The sequence below is a fragment of the Bemisia tabaci genome, chromosome 5 (assembly GCF_918797505.1).
Source record: "Bemisia tabaci chromosome 5, PGI_BMITA_v3".
Lineage (NCBI taxonomy): Eukaryota > Metazoa > Arthropoda > Insecta > Hemiptera > Aleyrodidae > Bemisia > Bemisia tabaci.
In genome coordinates, this window is record NC_092797.1 from 2,289,784 (window position 1) to 2,309,454 (window position 19,671).

At 37.0% G+C, this 19,671-nt stretch overlaps 1 protein-coding gene across 6 annotated transcripts; it reads right to left on the minus strand.

The window, feature by feature from the left end:
• Nucleotides 1-1,374: 1,374 nt before the first annotated feature.
• Nucleotides 1,375-17,452, minus strand: wus (TM2 and DnaJ domain-containing protein wurst). 6 transcript variants are annotated; one of them, XM_019049321.2, is made up of 6 exons: nucleotides 17,207-17,452; nucleotides 10,558-10,820; nucleotides 9,441-9,588; nucleotides 8,139-8,346; nucleotides 6,971-7,238; nucleotides 1,375-4,860 (listed from the first exon to the last, which is right to left on the minus strand). In XM_019049321.2, exons 2-6 carry the CDS (start codon nucleotides 10,801-10,803, stop codon nucleotides 4,654-4,656), a joined length of 1,077 nt encoding a protein of 358 aa, XP_018904866.1. In that variant the 5' UTR covers nucleotides 10,804-10,820; nucleotides 17,207-17,452; the 3' UTR covers nucleotides 1,375-4,653. The 6 variants fall into 6 exon arrangements, with proteins under 6 accessions (XP_018904866.1, XP_018904865.1, XP_018904867.1 ...); XM_019049320.2 differs by lacking the exon at nucleotides 17,207-17,452 and adding an exon at nucleotides 12,214-12,455; XM_019049322.2 differs by lacking the exon at nucleotides 17,207-17,452 and adding an exon at nucleotides 12,135-12,455.
• Between the last annotated feature and the right edge of the window lie 2,219 nt (nucleotides 17,453-19,671).

Here is a 19,671-nt window from a genome sequence, read left to right on the forward strand (position 1 = left end):
CATTGTTTAAAAAAAGAAGCAAAAGACCAGATTTTTTAACAAACTAATCCAATTCTTAAAAGACAAAATCAAATTTTAATGTTATCTATACCGCATAAAAACATTTTCAGCGTAAAGACTACATACTCAAACCGATTTTCTGTCATGTCTTTCTTTTTTATTTATGAGCCGTTTAAGCCTGGAGACGTTTTTTTTTTTTTTTATTTTTTTTATTTTATTTTATTTATTTTTTTTTTCAACCAATTTCAAATAGCCTTTGGCTAATCCCACGCTTAGTACCCCAGCCCCAGGTGACGTTGCCGAATTTCCTTGGAAAATCGCAAATTCTTGAAATCATTCTGGAATGTTTATCTTCTAATTTTTCACAGAATTTTGCTTGTAACTTTACTAAAAAGTCTAAAAAATTGAAGGACAAATGGACCGCGTTTAACAGAAAGGAACCAAGCCACATAAGCTTTTGCCAATTTTAATTGGGCAATTTAATTTTTTACGAGAAAATGTTTGTGCATATTCGTGAGAGCTACGTTCGAGACCTCGACAACTCAACTTAGGATCCTGAAGTTGATCTATTTTAAGAAAATAAGTTGAACTTTTTCTGATGAGAAAATTTGTGCACGCCACGGTCAGAACCATCATACTTCCATTAATGAGCTATGCCAGGATTTTTCTCACGGTTTTTTGCCTCGAAAAAATTGCACAGGTATCTTGCGTTTCTCTGAGATTCCAGGAGTTTTTTTTTTTGGGGGGGGGGGGGGGGAGGGGGGCTGGTAGACTGTTGCTCTTGCTTTCAAACATATAATGACTGGATTTTTTGTGCTCACTACACAGAAGGAAATGGATTGCTGATTTAACAATTTAATTGTTAAAAATAACATGTCTGATATGTTTCAAATGTACATTTTACAATGGTTGAAAGCTAATTTTAAGGAGGTGGTTAAATTAGCAATTTTTATCGTAAAATCTACATTGAAACATGTTACACACTTTTTCTAGCTAAAAAATTGTTAAATCAGCAATATCAATTTTTCCCATGTAAGTGCTTCGCCTTCTAATCTTAACGGGGCCTCGGCGATTAAAACTGACACACATTGGGCTGGAATCTCTATCATTGGTTTCCGAAAGGCTCTAAAATGGATCCTGATTATAAAATTCAAACCATGATGCAAGAGGAATTCTTTAAGGTTGTTGAAAAGTGTAATACATTGGAATGTTATCGATTGATTTTTCAAATCTGACTTACTTTCAGAAAAAGAAAAGAGAAACTGAAAATTAGATGGGGCTCGCAAGAGCTCTTCAGGTACAAATGATTGATTGGGCAGTTATCAAGGAAAGGCAGTGACAGTGGTAAAAAAATATAAGATCAGAACCACAAGATAACTTATAAAAAATAAATTAATTTTATTTACAAATAACATTTTCAGAATATATTTTAATTCAGTGATCAAAACGATTGCATACAGAATAATTCTGGAATCAAATACAGCTTAAGCATTTACTAAATACTCGCTAATGTACTTATTAGAAATGCTGCACCTAGCATTAGGAAAAAAAAGCAAGTTCCAAAAGCCATTCTTTGGCAATTATGCTGACTTCATGATTCTCTGATTTGCACTATCAGTGAGATGATAATTTTTTACTGTGCAGTTTCGATTCTTAAACTTGTATTTTTAACAAATCCAGTTTTCAGAATGTAGATAACTCATCAATACTCATTTATTCTAATCTAAAATCACAAAAAATAAATCAATAATACTTAATCAAGTGAGAGCTTTGTGTACCCTGATTGCACTTAGCTCTGCAAGATTAAAAAAATATTTATATGATAAAGTATGTAACCCTGGTTTAACAAGATTAGTGATGTCAACTTACTTTTTTTTGTTGATCAAAAAATAAAGATTCAATCAATCTCGGGATGAATATCCTGAACTGAGCACAGAGAACAAAAAAACCAATAGATCACAAAATTCAGTAAAGGACTAGGATGCCTTGTGATAAAATTGCGTCCTCCGCCATCGGAAATAAATTTGATCAAAATAATGAAAAATTTAGGGGCAGCATTTGTGTCGCTCATGCTGAAGATGAAAGTACACAGTTCTACTTCGAAACACTGTGATATGATTTTGGAAATATATACTCGAGGTGATGTTCTAGCATTTCTCTGTCAAAATTATTAAACACATAGATAACAGGCCTAAGTAAAATATTTAAAAAAAAGTGAAGAGGCCATTTTTTGCTTGTCTCTGTTAGAACAGGTAAGAATCTGTTTTTTTTATGTACTCAGTTACTGATGTAAATCCATCAATATAAAGGTTTATTCATTCTCTGCTTCAGACCATCAAATTTTTATCTAATTTGAATTTTTCCAAATAGTTACTGGATTAAGAAAAAAATTGAAATTGGCACAGATACTATAACCAAGCAAATCTTTAAAATACTACTCTAACTAAACGGGAGGGTCAAATTAAAAGGCACTGATTTCGATGGATATTTTGAGCGATTAATCTTTCACCATAAAAGAAGTGAAAGTGGACGGTCAAGTTTTAAAATAAATCAAGTACAAATGTGAGCTATTGCACGGATAAATCAGATCTTTACAACTAACACATAAATAAATTTTGAACAAATAATATTCAACATAAGGCCTCTGGATTGTACAGAAACAAATCCAAATACTGTCCATCTAAGGAATTATGATGTATAAGCGCTGACTAAATTTCATTCTTTTCTTCTACAGATAAAGTATTCTAAATAAAGTGACGTATTGAAATGTACATGCCTAATTAAAAAAATTTTTGCATACATGAATAAGAGTCGATTAAACGGCGAACTGAGAATTCATACATTTTGATAGCTAAATTCTAATAACAGCTGTAACTCAGACATCTCCGTTTTTCAGGAGAGTCCAGAAATTTTATAGTTTCCTTTTTTAGACTCTTTTTGGAGTATCTCAGTTAATTCCAACTTTCCTCAAATGGTAATTTAAAAAAATGCATCAAAAGCATCCTCTTTAACTCTACTTTTCAGCTCTCTCAAAATTGATAAAGAATGAGTTACATGTTCAGAATTTAGCCATCAATTTACATTAAGACAATGTTATAAAATCTCTCATCAAAAAAATAACAAAAGCATTCTGGAATGTATCAGCTTGCCTTTTTCTTCCTAATCGAGAAACCGTAAATACTTATCCAGAATTAGCAGACAAAATATTTATCACAGACTCATGAAAAATCAAGATTCTAAAGCGTAAAATGTTGTTGAGGGAGATGAATTTTCTAACTACATTTTGGCATCCATACCATGTCATATTTCCCTACTAAAAAATCAGTGATGCTGCATTCCATATGTAAGGGATTTTTAAAAATATTTTTCTCATCTTAATTCATTTCTTGGAGTGGAAGACAAAAGACCATTAGACAAGGTACGAATTTAAGCATTCTGATACATATATCTTCTTCAGAATTCCACCAAGAGCACGATTCGCCCAGCAAAAACTACTGATATCCACTCAAAACCAAGGTATCAACATTTTTATTTACCATTAGTAACAAAAAAGTTAAATTTTCCGCTCACTAGAAAAACCAGATGAGAAAATAATGCTTATGAATTCGTACCTTGTCTAGAGGTCTAATACAGAAAAAATGCCTATCTGACTGATTTGTACACTTCTTCTGGCTCAAACATTTTGGATGAATCTATTCAGTTAATTTACCATAACAGAATAGGTTAATAACAATTTGATTTTGCTTCAGTTTACCATTAGTTTGGAGAAATGGAAGCTTATTTGTGTTAAAACTAAATAAAGATATTTGGTAAATACTCTAACATTATATGTACCATAGAAACAAAACCTCATGTTTTCTGAGATCAACGGTAAAATCAAGCATCAATCCGGGTAGAGGATTTTGATTTTACTCACGATTTCAATGAAAGGATAATTGCACGAGTTCTCAGTAAATTTTTGTACTTGTGTCATCTTATTGGTTAGAAATAGGGTTACTTATAACAAATGTGGGGCTATCCACTCATCCTGATCGTTCACAATCACGTGTATTGAACTAGGCAATGCAATTGTTGTTTGTCTGGTTTCTCTTGAAAATTGGTTGGTTTTTTTTGAAGTTTTATTGATTTTGCTAGCATATGGATACTTCCAACTTTGGAATTTCAAAGTTTAAGTGAAATTATGTTGTTATGGACGGGGTGAGATGAATAGGTTTTTGAGAAATTTACCTCAGAAATGTCTACAACGCTTTGCATGTGGATATATTTTCCCTGGCTTCAAATCAGTTGACCAATCAGGAAATGGACTATTAAGCTCCACTGGTTTCTTGTGCAGCCATCCCAAAATGCATTTCATGGATAGTCTATTTTTTTTGGTAGGGTGCTTCTCCACGAGTACCCTATTTTGTTCTAGGTTACCCTATGTAGAATATTTTAATAAATCATGGGGATATAAAACTTAGATTTTTTTTATGAAGCATGTTTGAAGTATACCATTTCTAAGAGAGACCTTTTTAAACAACAAATCGAAAAATAAAAATGATTAGGAAAATAGAAGTAGTTTCCTTGCCTTAGCAAGGAATTACTTCGCAGAAAAAAATGCATGGGCAGATCTTTGTCTAGGACCAGTCATTGCAACTCCGGTATCAATTAGGATCATTCGTTGAATTGTTTATTCTTCCTTCGTTTCTTGGCGCGATTACTCGACAAGATTTCGCAGGCCTGTTGAATTTCATAAAATTTCTCTTGAGCAACTTTCTTCTCTTCAGGATCTTGCACTCTGTCAGGGTGATATTTTACGGCCAACTTCTTGCAGCGTGAATTAATATCACTTTGCCTTGCACCCATCGAAAGATCAAGCACCTGAAATAAATTGAGGAAATGAGTAATGAGTTTAAATTCAAAACATTTAGGTACGAACTACCTCTGGAAAGAGGTATACATATAAATCAATTTATGATGTAAACATTATAAATCTAGGAAATTGCATTTTCGCTTTGCATCATAATGATGAGTAGCTCTTAAAATGATGAGTAGCTCTTAACAAATAATTTCAAATATGGAAGAGTGGACTAATTGAGGCACTGGATGCAAAAAGAGCACTTCTCGATTGCAGTGTTTCAGAATCTCTACTGCCAATTAACCCCTTGGAGAAGAATTTAATGAGTGATTTTTCCAGAATTCTTTCCAAAGAGAATTGTAGAATCATAAGGAATATTCAGTAAAATTTTTAGTGAAATGGATGCATTCACTTTCCTTACAATGAATGAAATATTAGAGGAGACTCGGAAACACCGCAACCGAGAAGTGCCCTTTTCGCATCCTGGACCTCAATTATCAGTGAAATTTTGCAAAATGCTATTTTCTCTATTGAAAAAAAATTCCTGAAAATTTGCCAGCAAAAATCTCTTACTGCTTTTTTTCCCTTTTGCCCTTCAAATAAAAGATGGATGGGCATTTTTAAGCGCTGCATCGCGCCACTAGACAATGTTTGAATTAAAGCACTTGGCAACATATTTCATCTGAAATATTTTATGAGGGAAGCGAATCACACAATGGGAAGTCAGGAGATCACCTCCTAAACAAGATGTGAGTATTCACAAATAACAGTGATTAAAAGGCAGAAATACGGAATATGTCAATTGTATAATCCAACTTCCATTTAATCTATGTTAAAAATATTTTCTCACATTTCGTCCAGAGGCTTTTTTACAAACTTCCCGTTGTTGAAATTGCTTTCTACATGAGCGTTAGAAGAGAAAACGTAAAGTTTTTTACTGGTTCAGACCCTGTCTATTGACCAATTCAGATGCATAATTTCTTCAATCTGCAGTCTAAGAGAAGGCATTGCAATATTAGTTTTAATTTGATGCTCAAAAAATTTGGAACAGTACTGTAAACTAAATTCCTAATTATTAAAACTTGAATCATCTAAATTCCCGATTGTTCAAGCTCACGGTTGAGTTCTGTTTTCTCCACAATCCCATGGCAGGCACAGAACTGCTATTAAAGATCTTCAAAATGCATCAAAACTATATTGATATCTCGATTTCTCAAAATAAGAGTTGTGTACCTTCAGTTTTTTGCAAAAATCTTGACTTGGTGATTTGCCTTCTTTAGAAACTGAAGTACTTGTAACAAAAGAAAAAACTCATTTAGAGTAATTTTTCCCTATGTATTCATAAAGATATTGGTGGCCAAAGTGCAAAACTGCGTATCTCCGTTTGCAACATTGCAAACTTTCTATCATACGTTACTTTTTTTTTTAAAAAAAAACTAGTCCATTTGATCTCTTGAAAGCCTCCTTGCTTTTTCTTCTCTGTCAGCAGAATATTCTGTATAAATTTTAAGCTATAAAATTGGCTTGTTTCTCCTTGAAATAATAAATTAGGAGCAGAAATTTTGATACACCGCAATGGAGATATGTGTGATTTCGCACTTTGGCCATCGCTACGCTGTAGGTATGGAGCAAAACTGAAGTATGGTTAATCCAGATGGGAACTGCAGGTACGTTTTGGATTTAATTGGAGCCATCAGCAGTGCACTGCTCTGCTATGCAAGAACGCCGTAAATCCATCTAGATTTTCCCTTGTTTTTTGGAACTTAACACTTCATGAAATAAAAACTGTTTTACCAATGCACCTCAAATTTTCAGGTTAAGTTCTTGATGGTATTTTCGAAAAAATTCCGTAAAAACACTGTCCCGAGATACACAAGTTTTTCTGCTACGATACATTGTTTCCAAAATATGCAAAATGGCGTTTACGGCGTCTTTGCGTTGTATGGTAGTGCAGATACCTAAACTTCTGCTTCCAAACTCGATGACATCATCATAAGGACTGCAAGGTTTCGGCTAGATTTATGATGTCATGTCAAATATTTTGCTCCTAATCTTACGGGTTCTTCACACCCAGCTCCCCCTCACTTTAGTCCTTGGGTTATTGATATTAAAAGAAATAAATTTAAAACAAACCTTGAAAGCATTCTGCTCCCCATAGGGATCAGATAAGTCTATTATTTGTTTCCAGACCTCCATCCAGCCATGGACTTGTGCATAGTTGTATGTATCGATGAAGGACTGTTTGATATCCGTCCACCATGGAGACTTGAAGAAATGGTAAATCGCTTCTCTCATTGGTAGTTGTTCTCCTTCCTCGTCAGTTATTGAGGCGTTGAAGTACAGGTAACTGCCTAGTAGAGATGCGTACAATAGTGCACATGAGCCAAGAATCAGGCACCTCCTAAAAGAGAAAATTAATCAACTTTGAGCAGCTATACAGGAACCTAACAAACCTAATTCATTTAAAATGATAATGAAAATAAGGCTAAAAAACAAAAAAAGAACCTTTAAATTAAGAATAAAATCGTTAAAATTTTTAAAAAAAACTCAAAACTGTCTTTACTTAAACAGTGCTTAAACAGGTCATAAATTGAGTGAGGATTTCTCAACTGAAATTAAAAGTTTTGAGTTTCTTTTAAAGTTTTAGTGATTTTATTCTTAATGTAATTCGCAAGTTAGTTCAGAAATCAGTTAAACATATTCTGGAACACATTTTTCTGAGTTTCTGGTTGACCCCTTAGAACCTCACACGAGAATAACATTTTATAAAAATATTAATATGATGGGCTCTCAATGATATAAGAAATGATGTGGGTCACCGAATCCAAATTTTTTTTTTTACAGCAACTCATCTTCACATCATAATTTTCTTAAATTTTGTTACAGCAGGAGCAAGAGTTCTAGGGAAAAGGACTTTTTTTATGACAAAAATAAATAATTAAATCTAATTTTTAAAACTAATACCTGGCCAGGGACTTGAGCTCAAGTCCGCATGACCACGAGGCAAGTACTGAACCACTGCTCTACCCCTGTTTGTTACATGTCAGGTTGACAATCATTCTCTATACCTACTGCAGATGATCATCATAGGGCATTTTTGGACAACTTTGTTGGAGGTTTCAGAGACCCATTGGTAAAAACTGAAGAGGATCCATCAGGTTCCTTTGAACTGTTTGTTACGACAAAGCGCAAGAGAGTCGGAGGTGGCCACTCCTGAGACTCCCCTTCTCAGTTCTACAGGAATCTTTATGCTGCAAATCAAACCCCCAAAACGATATTAAGATTTTTAACAATGACTTACTTCAAACAAGATGTTTGCGGTCTGAATCTACGTTTCCATTTCTTGGCTTTAGTATCAAACATGTAAGCTGCTGCTATGACCATAATTGTGAAAGAAGTGGATTCGTCAAAATAATTGTAAAAAGTTAGGGGATACGTAACATAAGCTGTAATTAATGGTAACTTCAGACCGCCTGTTTCATGACCAATGTTGCCTACGGACCAAACACCTGAAAAAACAAACCAGAGAAAATTAAATACCTACAAGAGAAATTAATTTATTTTGGAATTAGGAACTTCTTTTGGTGAAAACTGTAGATTTGAATACTCAAATATTGCTTCTCTTGATACAAGTTTACGATAATGGAGGTATTCGTGCATTACCTAAAATAGAGAGTGTATCCTCGGAGAACTTTTCGCTAAGATCCTTAGATTAAAGTGTTGGGAGAAATAGATTGTCAGTAAAATGACTTCAGTTATTGATAGCAGGTTTAAACATACGTGTTGGCTTTCCTGTTTTTTTTCTAGCACTGCGTCAAGGCAAGGTTATCAAACCGAAACTCTAACCCTAAACCGATGGACTCAATTATTTACCAAATTCCTTCTGCAATCTGCTTTATTATGTGTCAAGGACCTAAAACTATTCCTGCGGGTGGCATTGCCCATTGATTCGAACCAAGCAGGGAAAAATGCAACATATATGAAAAGGTTTTTGACTTGAGCATATTATCACTACTGCAGATTGGTTCTGCTTTTGTGTGGTGAAAAAACACATGAAATAACAAAATTGTTGATGAATTTTTACAGCCAATTTTCATTTTCCTTTAACCAATGCAAAACCAATTTTTAAAAATAGTGAAATAGGGTTGAGTCAAATTTGGTAGGTCCAAAATGCTTTGATTCTGTCTTGATTGAGAGTCAGAGTGAAAAGAAATTACGGAGGCTCCTATTTCACATGAGACGCAAAAATGCACGTTTTACACATAGTTCTGAAGTTCATGAAAGGCAAACAAAGCTAGCTGAAGATGCATTTGGTAAATGAAATGCATCTTTGACTATTAGTTCTGCTTTTTTTTATCATAATATACAGATGCAATACCTATGCAAAACGACAACTTTCCTCTTATGAGAGAAACATGCAAGTTTTTCCTGTTTTGCCCTAATTTCCAAGTGTACCACCAAGTAACTAGCCAATACAAAACATTTCTATCATTTAGTTTTGGGAGCTTCATCACCTAGGCTTTTTACATTTTTATCTTGTCCAGTTATTGAGAGCTACCGTTTAGATTTTTCTTCTTGAGTAAATTTGTTACAATTATCTTACCTAAAGCACAGGCTAGAGGAACCAAATGTCGCAGCCACAAGAAACTGTAACCTCCCACTTCTTCTTCTGGGACTGCCAAGTGAACGATTGAGCCCCAAATGTAACCAACTACTATCATACCAAGGAACCGTACACTGGAAAAAGGTGGCTGAAAGAAAAAATTAAAGCAGCACTGATACAGAGTTGAGTTGATGCAATTCATGAGTGATAAAAAGTTGAAAAGGTTTTCGATGTTGTATTCATTTCAGTATGAGCAATAGAAACACGACCCTCCCTGATTGTCATCTCATTCTCAAGTTGAATGTTGCAGGTCCTGTTTTTTCAGAAAAAAATTGGAAAAGGTCAAAGGAAATCTCTAAAGATCAGCAAATTCTTGATCAAATGAGCTCAACAAGGTCAAATTAGGAAGCTGAAGAAATTATCTATAAGCTCGTGCAAATTACATTATGCTAGAATCTATGCCAGATTTGCAGGTCCATAAAGGATTAACGAATTAATTAATCATAATAGAGAATTGACATTGGCGCATTTTTGTCATTAGCTGTGACATATTTGAAGCACAGTGTCTAGAATTTTTGGCCCTGCTCATTCCCAGAATCTGTAGCTTATTCCTTGATGGAAAACCGTAGGTTTTACCCCTTCCCCAAGATTTTCTTAAGAAACATAAAGATCTCCACAGTCCCTCATGTGAATATCAAATTTTTTTCATCTTTCTGCCGGTTCTATTGCACAGACCAAATTTGTAATTCCATAGAAGCACTCCTGGTGTTTTTATCCTGTGTTCATTGATAGCTCCTCAACTATGATGATGATTTAAATATACAAATATGTCATTTAAGAGGTCAATAATGGCTACTCAGGTGCAACAACATACACCTCAATAACAATAAGTGCTTAAAATTTCTGCAAAATTAAAAAACGAAATGGCTCTAAGTGAAATTGTAGAAGAAAAGCTTCCCTGTTCCTAGAACAGATTCCTTCATTTTTCATGGATTTCCCCTGAAATTTTTCATAACCTGATGAATCCCGATTGACCTGGGTCCTAGACACCAGGATTTAGAGACATGAATGATACATACAAACTTTGCGTTATGATCTTGAAAAATTATATTCTCACCTTTGGATTTTGCCTTAGAGTCTGTGACAGTTTTTTCATGTATTCCTGATCTCTGTTGGCATCTGCGACATATTCTCTGATGTGAAATATATCCCGTAACCAGCCGCAACCCATGTAGCCTCCAAGAGTGCACCACCACAAAAAGCCTTGCATATCTCTACCCAGATAGAAATGATGGAGTCCGAAGAAACCACCCAACAGCCAAAGAAGGTACGTTAAAAACACGCTTTTTTCGTTTTTAGCCATTATTCAAGCTTTGAATCCTGTAACAAACAACCACGAGATACGCATTAGAACATCTGCCGCTTGAAGTACTACCTACAAAATTAAAAACATATAATATCCTAGATCCCTTGACAAGATATTCATTAAAGCATCGTCTTCCATGTTTGCTCTTCAAAATTCTAAAAAAAGGAGGCGATTCAAGCAATGGGATGTTAGGAAATCAAAACCTTAGAAAAATACTTGCGAAATCCGCAATCACATATCTCGGATGTGGTGTCTGAAGATCTCCGCCTCTATGTTATTTTTTTAAAGGAGAACAAAGTGACATCTTTCCTTGAAGTTTTTGCAGAATTTTCTTCGCACAGAGAGGAAAAATCATGACAGTTTTAAAGAATTGCCGTTGAGTGATTTTCTGTTTAAAGTATAAAGTATGACAGGGAGTCCGCAACGTCACAAACTGAGTTATGTGATTGCCGACTTACACCGTCGATATAGTCAGGTTCTCTTCACACTGATCACATGGAACACAGAATATACCAATGGCAACTTTCGTATTTTTCCCATTTACCAAAATAATACTTATTATAAAAACATTGTCTAAAAAAAAAAAAAATACCTAAACTTGCTTGAGGCCCTCATTACCAAACTTCTTGATAAAAATATCATAAACTACTTAAAAGTTTGAAGAGATTGGAAAAAGGGAACAAAGTGGTTAAGTTCATGGCTTGTCTAGTGCCCTACTAAGCACAGTATCATGATTGAAACTTTTATCTATTTTTTTTTCTACTTCTGTGCCTCACTTGGTGCAAAGAACAGCTCCGTCAGGACAGCAGTTAAATCTGCTCATGAAGGAATCTGCTCATACCGTAAGTCCCCTCACAACAAGACATTTTTCGGCAGAGAGCAGCATCGCTTGAATACCAGTAGTATTTGGGAAGCTTGACAGGCTCAGTGCCTAACTGATGTGTCCCCGATGCAAAAGAGCATCAGTAGATGTCTTCTTCAGGAAAACTTTGAAAATTCAGCACATCTTCAACAGACCAAGCTAAGTTGAAAGCAATAACGTGGTCATTCACTTTTTCTCTCTGCACTGCGTGTAATGAAAGCATAAGCAGTCGGCTATGTGGGGAGCTACAGTGGCAGAGCCTGGCTGATTATTATGGGAATAATGGCATCACTTCAGTATCCGACTCCTCTTGAGATTCAATCGGGAAACTAGTTGAAATCGCACCCTGATTTAAGGTGGTAGTAAGTGGTAGTAAGTATTCACCATCCCAACAGCTTAGAAGAGTATAGGCTGACAATGACAGAAACCACGAGTGAAACTACTGGATAGCAGAAAAAATTCTCACATTGGGGTTTAATCATCACATATTTTTCATTACAGTTGATAAAGTATAAATAGAAAGGCTACATAATAGGTATCGGCACCTGTTGATTGTCGGCGTGGCTCGCAAATGCATGAGACCGGGACTGAGCGAATTGTTGATAACACTCAATAAGAAAACCACAGGCTTAGAAAATTAATGTTGAGACAAGATCAGCGCGATAAGATGAAGATTAGATGACAAAGTGTTAAAAATTAAACAGAAATGATTCCACGAAACAGGCGAATATGAATTTCCCGTTCTCATTTCAAGGCTCATTGTTTACACATACGTGGAGTTGTAAACAAATCCGTGAATGATGAAATGACAGGAGGAGGGGGGTGCGCGCATGCGCAAACGAACTTGGTTTGACCAATAAGATTGTGGCGGGAGATTCCATCAGATTTAATTGAACGGCAATGACATGTGGCGATGACGGCGATGACCACATTCAATCTAACTACATCAGCCGCGTACGTAGCAGTTTCCCTTGTTATTTCTCGTATTTCATTGCTTCACAAGAAAACTATACGTACAATATTCTGTCTTGAAATTTTGTTGGTGTATGTTGAAATACATTTTTTAAAGGTGGAAAGTTTTAAGTCGTTGCGTTCCTTTGGTTTTCCTGGGGAAAAAAATGGACTAGATTTTACACAAAGACAATGAACCATCTCTGATACTCATTTTGGAGAGAAGAAATCGATGACTAAATTATGAAACCAAGTATCTTCGTTTGTGACGTTGCAGATTTCCTGTCATGTTTTATATCATATCACGGCAGTCTTTACCTACCTACCTCGTTGTTTCCATAAAGAGATTTGGAATAAATGCGGAAGTAAAAGTTTTGATTATTGTCGCGATTTGGCTCTCGTCTGATTGTCTCTAAATGAGACGCCGTTAAATCGGTCAAATCTTGATGGATTTTGTGTCGTGTATCGGTGAGCTCATAGCGAGTAGCTCCATTTCGTTTGGAGGAGAGATTGTGATCATGAACCCGTGAAGTCGCTCTCTCGCTCATCAGTCATCACTCAGCTCAGAAAACGGTGGAAAGTGAAAACTGCGCAGACAGCGACAGCGTGGCCAAAAGCGAGACACATATCCATGGCCCAGGTGCCAAACCGCGTATCTCCATCGCGTTGTTTCAAAATTTCCGCTCCTACAGGGGAATTTGGGAACGTCTGAAGGTTCATACGGCGCACGGTGGATCGAGTCAATGGGGAAGGTCGGACAACATTTGGAAACTATAAAAGCTCATAACTCCGTTCATACAGAACTTTAAGGTCTTAAAAGTGGTTCCATTAGTTTCCTCGTAAAATTGTCTACCTAAGACATACCTTGAAATGTTAAATGCGACGAAATAAATACCAACATTTGCAGTTTTAGTCGAAAATTTTATGTCCGACCTGCTCTCTAATTAACTCGATCCACTGTGCGGCGTTCTTCGGCCTGTAGCACGACGGAGCTCTACTTCAATTGTCTAGAATATCATTTCTAGCAATTATCAAGGCAAAACTAACGTATTCATTCCTATCTCTGCATGGGTAATTAGAAATTGATTGAATGCGAAGGTGAACTCTCTGAACTAATGTGGCTATGTGCCTTGCTGGCTCTGAGAAATGGGCCCGGGAATTTTCGGTCCAATCGGCCTTGGAGAAAATACTTAAAGCAGGAGTCGTGGATATGTTTATTTCTTACGCAGCTTCAAAATCAAAAATGGTTTTATGCGTAAAGGCTAACATTGTGTGAAATATCGCGTATGTTTCCGGGGAAAAAAGTTTCGCACTACACTTATTTTTCGATTTTTTTTTTCTCCGGATCGCACAAAACTCGTAGAAGATAATTGAAGAAACTGAATTAAATTTTTTTTATCTACTCGGGGATCCGTCCAAAATGAATGATGCAATCTTCATTTGGACGTATTTATGCTAAAAGGAACTATGTTACACGCAAAACCTAGGTATGCACATAGTTCCTTTTCGCATGATAAATACGTCCAATTCTAAAACCGAGGTTTGGTTTCAGGTCGGCTGGGTGACTGAGAACGTCGTGATGTATCACGTGAAAATGAAGGCGCCTCGATCAAGCCGCGATCAGCTTTTGATCTTCATTTCAGCTCTGGTGACATAAATTGCGGGCTTCGATTGTTCAAGCAACTAAACTGACTTCGTGACAAAGCGTGATGTATCATGCATAAATGAAGGCGCTTCCAGGCAAGATCTGCTTTTGATCTTCATCATGATTTTTCTGCCCTAAATTTGATGGTCGATCGATTGTGCAACTTAACTACAATCGTGACACATCGGCACAAAAAGTGCAGTATGACGGGAAAATGAAAGCGGTTCAAATTTTCCATGTGCTAAAAAATTAATTGAACTTCAGCCTATACAATTGGGAATCATACTTCAAGCTCATTAAAAAAAGTACATATAGGGAAGTTTACGCGACTTATGCGTTTCTCTCTAAGAAGGGCTAAAAGTAGTAACTATATTTGAGGGGCTTGGAGGACAAGGCGCATAAGTGCAATTTTTATCATTTCGAGAAATACGTGTTTGAAGTTTCGAAATGACATGGACCCTTGTGGCGGAAAGTAAGTTCAAACTGACTTTTTGATGCTTAAAAATTGGAATTCGGGAGCAAATTTTTCAGAGCATATGCAGAAAGACTAGTTTTACTTGAAATCATTAATACCTCAATTTTTCCAAAAAAAAAAGCATTTATGCGCCTTGTCCTGCAAGCTCCTCATTTATTTCCTTCTTGCACAATGTACCTAATCTAGTACAAAGCTTCTGTGCGTTTCTATAGCCCTGCTTTTGACTGATTCTGTCACAACGGATTTCATTTTGCGAGAAAAATTCGCTGTCTCTGGTTCATTTGTGAAATCACCTACCTGCATTTAGAAATTAACGACGCACAAGTTATTTTTATTTTCTTGCTCCCCTCGCTCGTTTTTTGTCTAAAATGAGCTAGACACAAGTGATTCTTCATTGTAACCTGTGGTCCTAATGAAATTGCAGGGTGGAGTAGAGGGCGAGCACGATTTCGAAGCTCAACGAGCTGAACAGTCCGGATGTTAACAGTGTTTTCAGCGAGGGTCGTAAACCTGGGGCAGTAACAGCCAACTTCTCGATAATCGGACAAGAAACGACCAGGCCGTACGTTCGCCAGAATTAATGAGCGTAAGTGTTAAAAAACACTTTTCTCTCGCGAACTGTGCTGCCGTTTTACGGGAAAACTCCAATGAGCATACGAATGTTGCCAAGTTTCCCCCAAGAAAGAATGGATTTTTCGGGATCGGATTCGTTGCCAAAACGGAAACCGCGTTCCCCCAACATTCGCTTGTTGCGCTGAGGACAACACTGCCGTGCTAAGGAAGAACGCCGTATGAACATTCGAGAGTTGCTACATTTTCCTCGATAAAACATGTATTTTTGACAACTTTCACGCATATTTTTCCTTGAAATTTTCAGATATTTTAGATTAAATTGCGTAAACAATTTACTGAAAATTTTTGGAAGATAATATCCGCAAAGAACACCCGAGCAGAACGGGCACCAGTAAATTGCTATCACGCGGAAAAAGTATATTGCCGTTGTATCAAGGTGTTGTGTGTATTGCTTTTTATCTAATTGAAGGGGCTATACTCTCATTTATTTTAATTGGCATTGCAAATTGCTTTTTATTTTCGCACAAAGATCAGGGTCGGATTTTCTTACTTGCCGCCCCCTTTTCTTTTGTTTTGAAACATCGATAAGAACCATCAAGTGAACGTGCATGGAGGGGGAGGGGTTCATAAGACGCGTATACTCGTGTTGGACACATTTTTTGCGAGAGCCCTATCAACAATATACTGGCAAAAGTTCACGGAACTTAGTGCGCAAGTTATGTTCCGTAAACCTATCTCTGTGTGGACAAGGCCTTCCATTTATATGAAATGAACGTAAAAATAATGACAGAACAAACATAAATGTGGTTTAATAATTTTAACTTCCGCCGCCGCGCCGCGATGACCGTTCTGTGTTTGGCGCAATGCGTGAAGTATTCCTACAGTCTTGTAAGCGGCTTGACGCAATGCATGAAGTATTCATGCAGTCTTGTAGGCGCTATGCGTTTCACGCCGCCCGCTGCAGACCGCAGCGACAGCACTGTTGTTGACGCAATGCGTGAAGTATTCATGCAGTCTTGAAGGCGCTAATATGTGTTACATTCCGACCGCCGCGCCGCGCGTTTCTCCGTTTCATCTTAAGTCCTCGTCATCATTGCTCTCTGCGTCGCGCCATTCCAGACCAAATTCCGTGTTCGGTTTCTCTCTTAGTCTTAACTCGACTAATTAAAGGTACTGTCTATTGTATCACAGAGAGACGACTAAATTAGAAATATACTCTCAGGAAATGAGAGATTTTGTCACCTTTTCTCGTTTATAATTTTTTTTCTGGTTCCGATTTTTCTTTATAGCTACATTTAAAAATATTACAAAATTTGCCGCACCCTAAATTTGCCGCCATGGGCCGCGGCCCATGTGGCCACCCCCTAAATCCGGCCCTGACATAGATAACTCGTTTTATTGAACTTAAAGAGCGGTATTTATTGACCAAATAATGTACAAATATTGCATGAAAACAAAAAATGTAATTCCATTGGAAAATTACTTCAATATTTTTGTTGCACTGTACTGAATGCTAGATGTGCAATTTGAGGAAAAGCAAACAATTCGATGCCACATTTCAATAAAACGTCACATATAATTTAATTTCACGCTGGTATAAGTACACTGCCGTGCTAAGGAGGAACGCCGTATGAACATTCGAGAGTTGCCAAAGATCCTTCGATAAAATGCTTATTTTTGAGGATTAATATGAATATTTTTCATGGGCATTTTCAGAAGTTTTAGATCAAATTACAAACAAAATTATGTGAGAAATTGGTAGACATACATTCACAAATTTTCCTCAAAACTAGTGATTTGCCGAGGAAAATGTGAATGTTTGAAGGCTCATACGGCGTTTTTCCTTAGCACAGGAGAATAAGAATAGGTATACGTGTTGTAGGCCGACACTTACGTTGATCTGCCCGGGTCAATGTCCTTGTCACCACATGTCCTCGAAGAATGCAACTTGACGGCGATATCTATGCGTGGTTGAAGCACATTTTCTGGAAGCTAAATATTGAGAGTGGTTAAAATATGGGAGAATTAAACGCGGAAAAAGAAAAGAGGCGAGAACGCAGGGGTTTACACTGAAGCCGGCGGATCTGCATCTACGGTTGTACGGCGCCGAAGAAGTGGGTCAGTGTACTGTCTCGCTCGGGAGCGACGCGCAACGGAAGAGAACTAACGGGTTTTCCTACGGCCCCACGTAGAATTCTCCGTGACGTCATTGGTCGACGTCTTCGTCTCCAGGTGTAGATGGCGCCGCCTTCGCTTCCAATTCCTAATTGCTTTATTATGCTGCCCGAGGCTTGCGCGATATTCTTATGATGTCCCTACCAGCACCAGCAATGCCATGCTGAGGAAGAACGTCGTATGAGCCTTCAGACGTTGCCAGGTTTCCTTCGATAAAAACAGAATTTATTGGGAAAATCCTGAATATTTTTCCTCCAATTTTTCAGAGAATTTTGTTCATAATTGAATCTAAAGTATCTGAAAATCTCAAGGAAAAATACGCATAACTCTTTTCAACACTACATGTTCTATTCGGGGAAGTTTGGCAACTCTCGAAGGTTCATACGGCGTTCATTCTTCGCATGGCAGAGCACTGGTTGTCCCTTTTGTTGTGCTGAGGAAGAACGCCGTACGAACATTCGAGAGCTGCCAAATTTCCCCTGATAAAACATGTATTTTTGACAATATTCGGGCAAGTTTCGTCTTGAAATTTTCAGATATTTTAGATGAAATTGCGTATAAAAGTGTCTGAAATTTTTGGAAAATAATATTCGCAATATTCCCGGTAAAGTCGGTTTTTATCGGAGGAAACTTGGCAACGTCTGAAGGCTCATACGGCGTTCTTCCTCAGCACGGCAGCCTTTACATCTGTTTCACAGGAATGCAAAATGTTACGGAACTTGGTAAAATGAAATTTCATAACGATATTCCGTGAAAATTCACAAAATTTCATGTAACTTGGAGAAATGAAATTCCAGAGCCAAATTCCATGAAAATTCACAAAATTTCATGAAATTTGGAGAAATGAAATTCCAGAGCCAAATTCCATGAAAATTCACAAAATTTCATGAAATTTGCGAAACTTCTGTAATGGACTCTCACGAGACGCAGAGAAACGATAACATTTTAATTTTCGAAAATTCGGAAAAAAGAAGAAGAAAAAAAGGCAGTTTCTTAACGAATTCTCGGTTAATTGTTTGAAGTTGGCAAACGCAACACCTGAAAATTTTTTGGAATTTCATGGAGAATGACATTTCAGCCAAATAAAACTTAGTGAAATTTTCATAAAAAATCATTCCGTGACCCCTACTCCGGAGTTCGAGTAGTTGCGCGCTTGATTTCTGAATTCAACGCTATGTGAGCTCAATCTATACAATTCACTATCGGCAGTCCTTTCACTTATTTCAGACAAACTGACAAGCTATGATTTTCCTACTTTTTCGAGTGATACCACATCATGTACCTACCTCCTTCGAAGTTCCAACTCTCGCTCCCCTGAAATCCGCATTCAACCATGCGAGTTCGATGTATGTATACATTCATAAACGTTAGTATTCTCAGACAAATGAAAAGTTATGATTTTCCTTCCTTTCCGCGTGATACCACATCACATACCTACTCTTGAGTTCTAATAGTTGCGCGCTCAAAAGCCAAAACGATGCGAGCTCCTTGCAAACATTCATTCTCGCCAGTGATTTCAGAAAAGTGAAAAGCTAGATGATTTTCCTTCTTTCCCGCGTGATACCACATCACATACCTACTCTTGAGTTCTAATAGTTGCGCGCTCAAAAGCCAAAACGATGCGAGCTCCTTGCAAACATTCATTCTCGCCAGTGATTTCAGAAAAGTGAAAAGCTAGATGATTTTCCTTCTTTCCCGCGTGATACCACATCACATACCTACTCTTGAGTTCTAATAGTTGCGCGCTCAAAAGCCAAAACGATGCGAGCTCCTTGCAAACATTCATTCTCGCCAGTGATTTCAGAAAAGTGAAAAGCTAGATGATTTTCCTTCTTTCCCGCGTGATACCACATCACATACCTACTCTTAAGTTCTAATAGTTGCGCGCTCAAAAGCCAAAACGATGCGAGTTCCTTGCAAACATTCATTCTCGCCAGTGATTTCAGAAAAGTGAAAAGCTAGATGATTTTCCTTCTTTCCCGCGTGATACCACATCACATACCTACTCTTGAGTTCTAATAGTTGCGCGCTCAAAAGCCAAAACGATGCGAGCTCCTTGCAAACATTCATTCTCGCCAGTGAATTCAGAAAAGTGAAAAGCTAGATGATTTTCCTTCTTTCCCGCGTGATACCACAACACATACCTACTCCAAAGTTCTAATTCTCACCCGCTTGAAATCCGAA

Bases quoted from the DNA above. Each gene is read 5' to 3' on its own strand.
- wus (XM_019049321.2), bottom strand. From the start codon at position 10,803: ATGGCTAAAAACGAAAAAAGCGTGTTTTTAACGTACCTTCTTTGGCTG. The intron at 8,347-9,440 runs GTAAGATAATTG...TTGTTTTTTCAG, and splicing joins TCCTCTAGCCTGTGCTTTAG to GTGTTTGGTCCGTAGGCAAC. The intron at 7,239-8,138 runs GTAAGTCATTGT...TTTCTCTTTTAG, and splicing joins CCGCAAACATCTTGTTTGAA to GAGGTGCCTGATTCTTGGCT.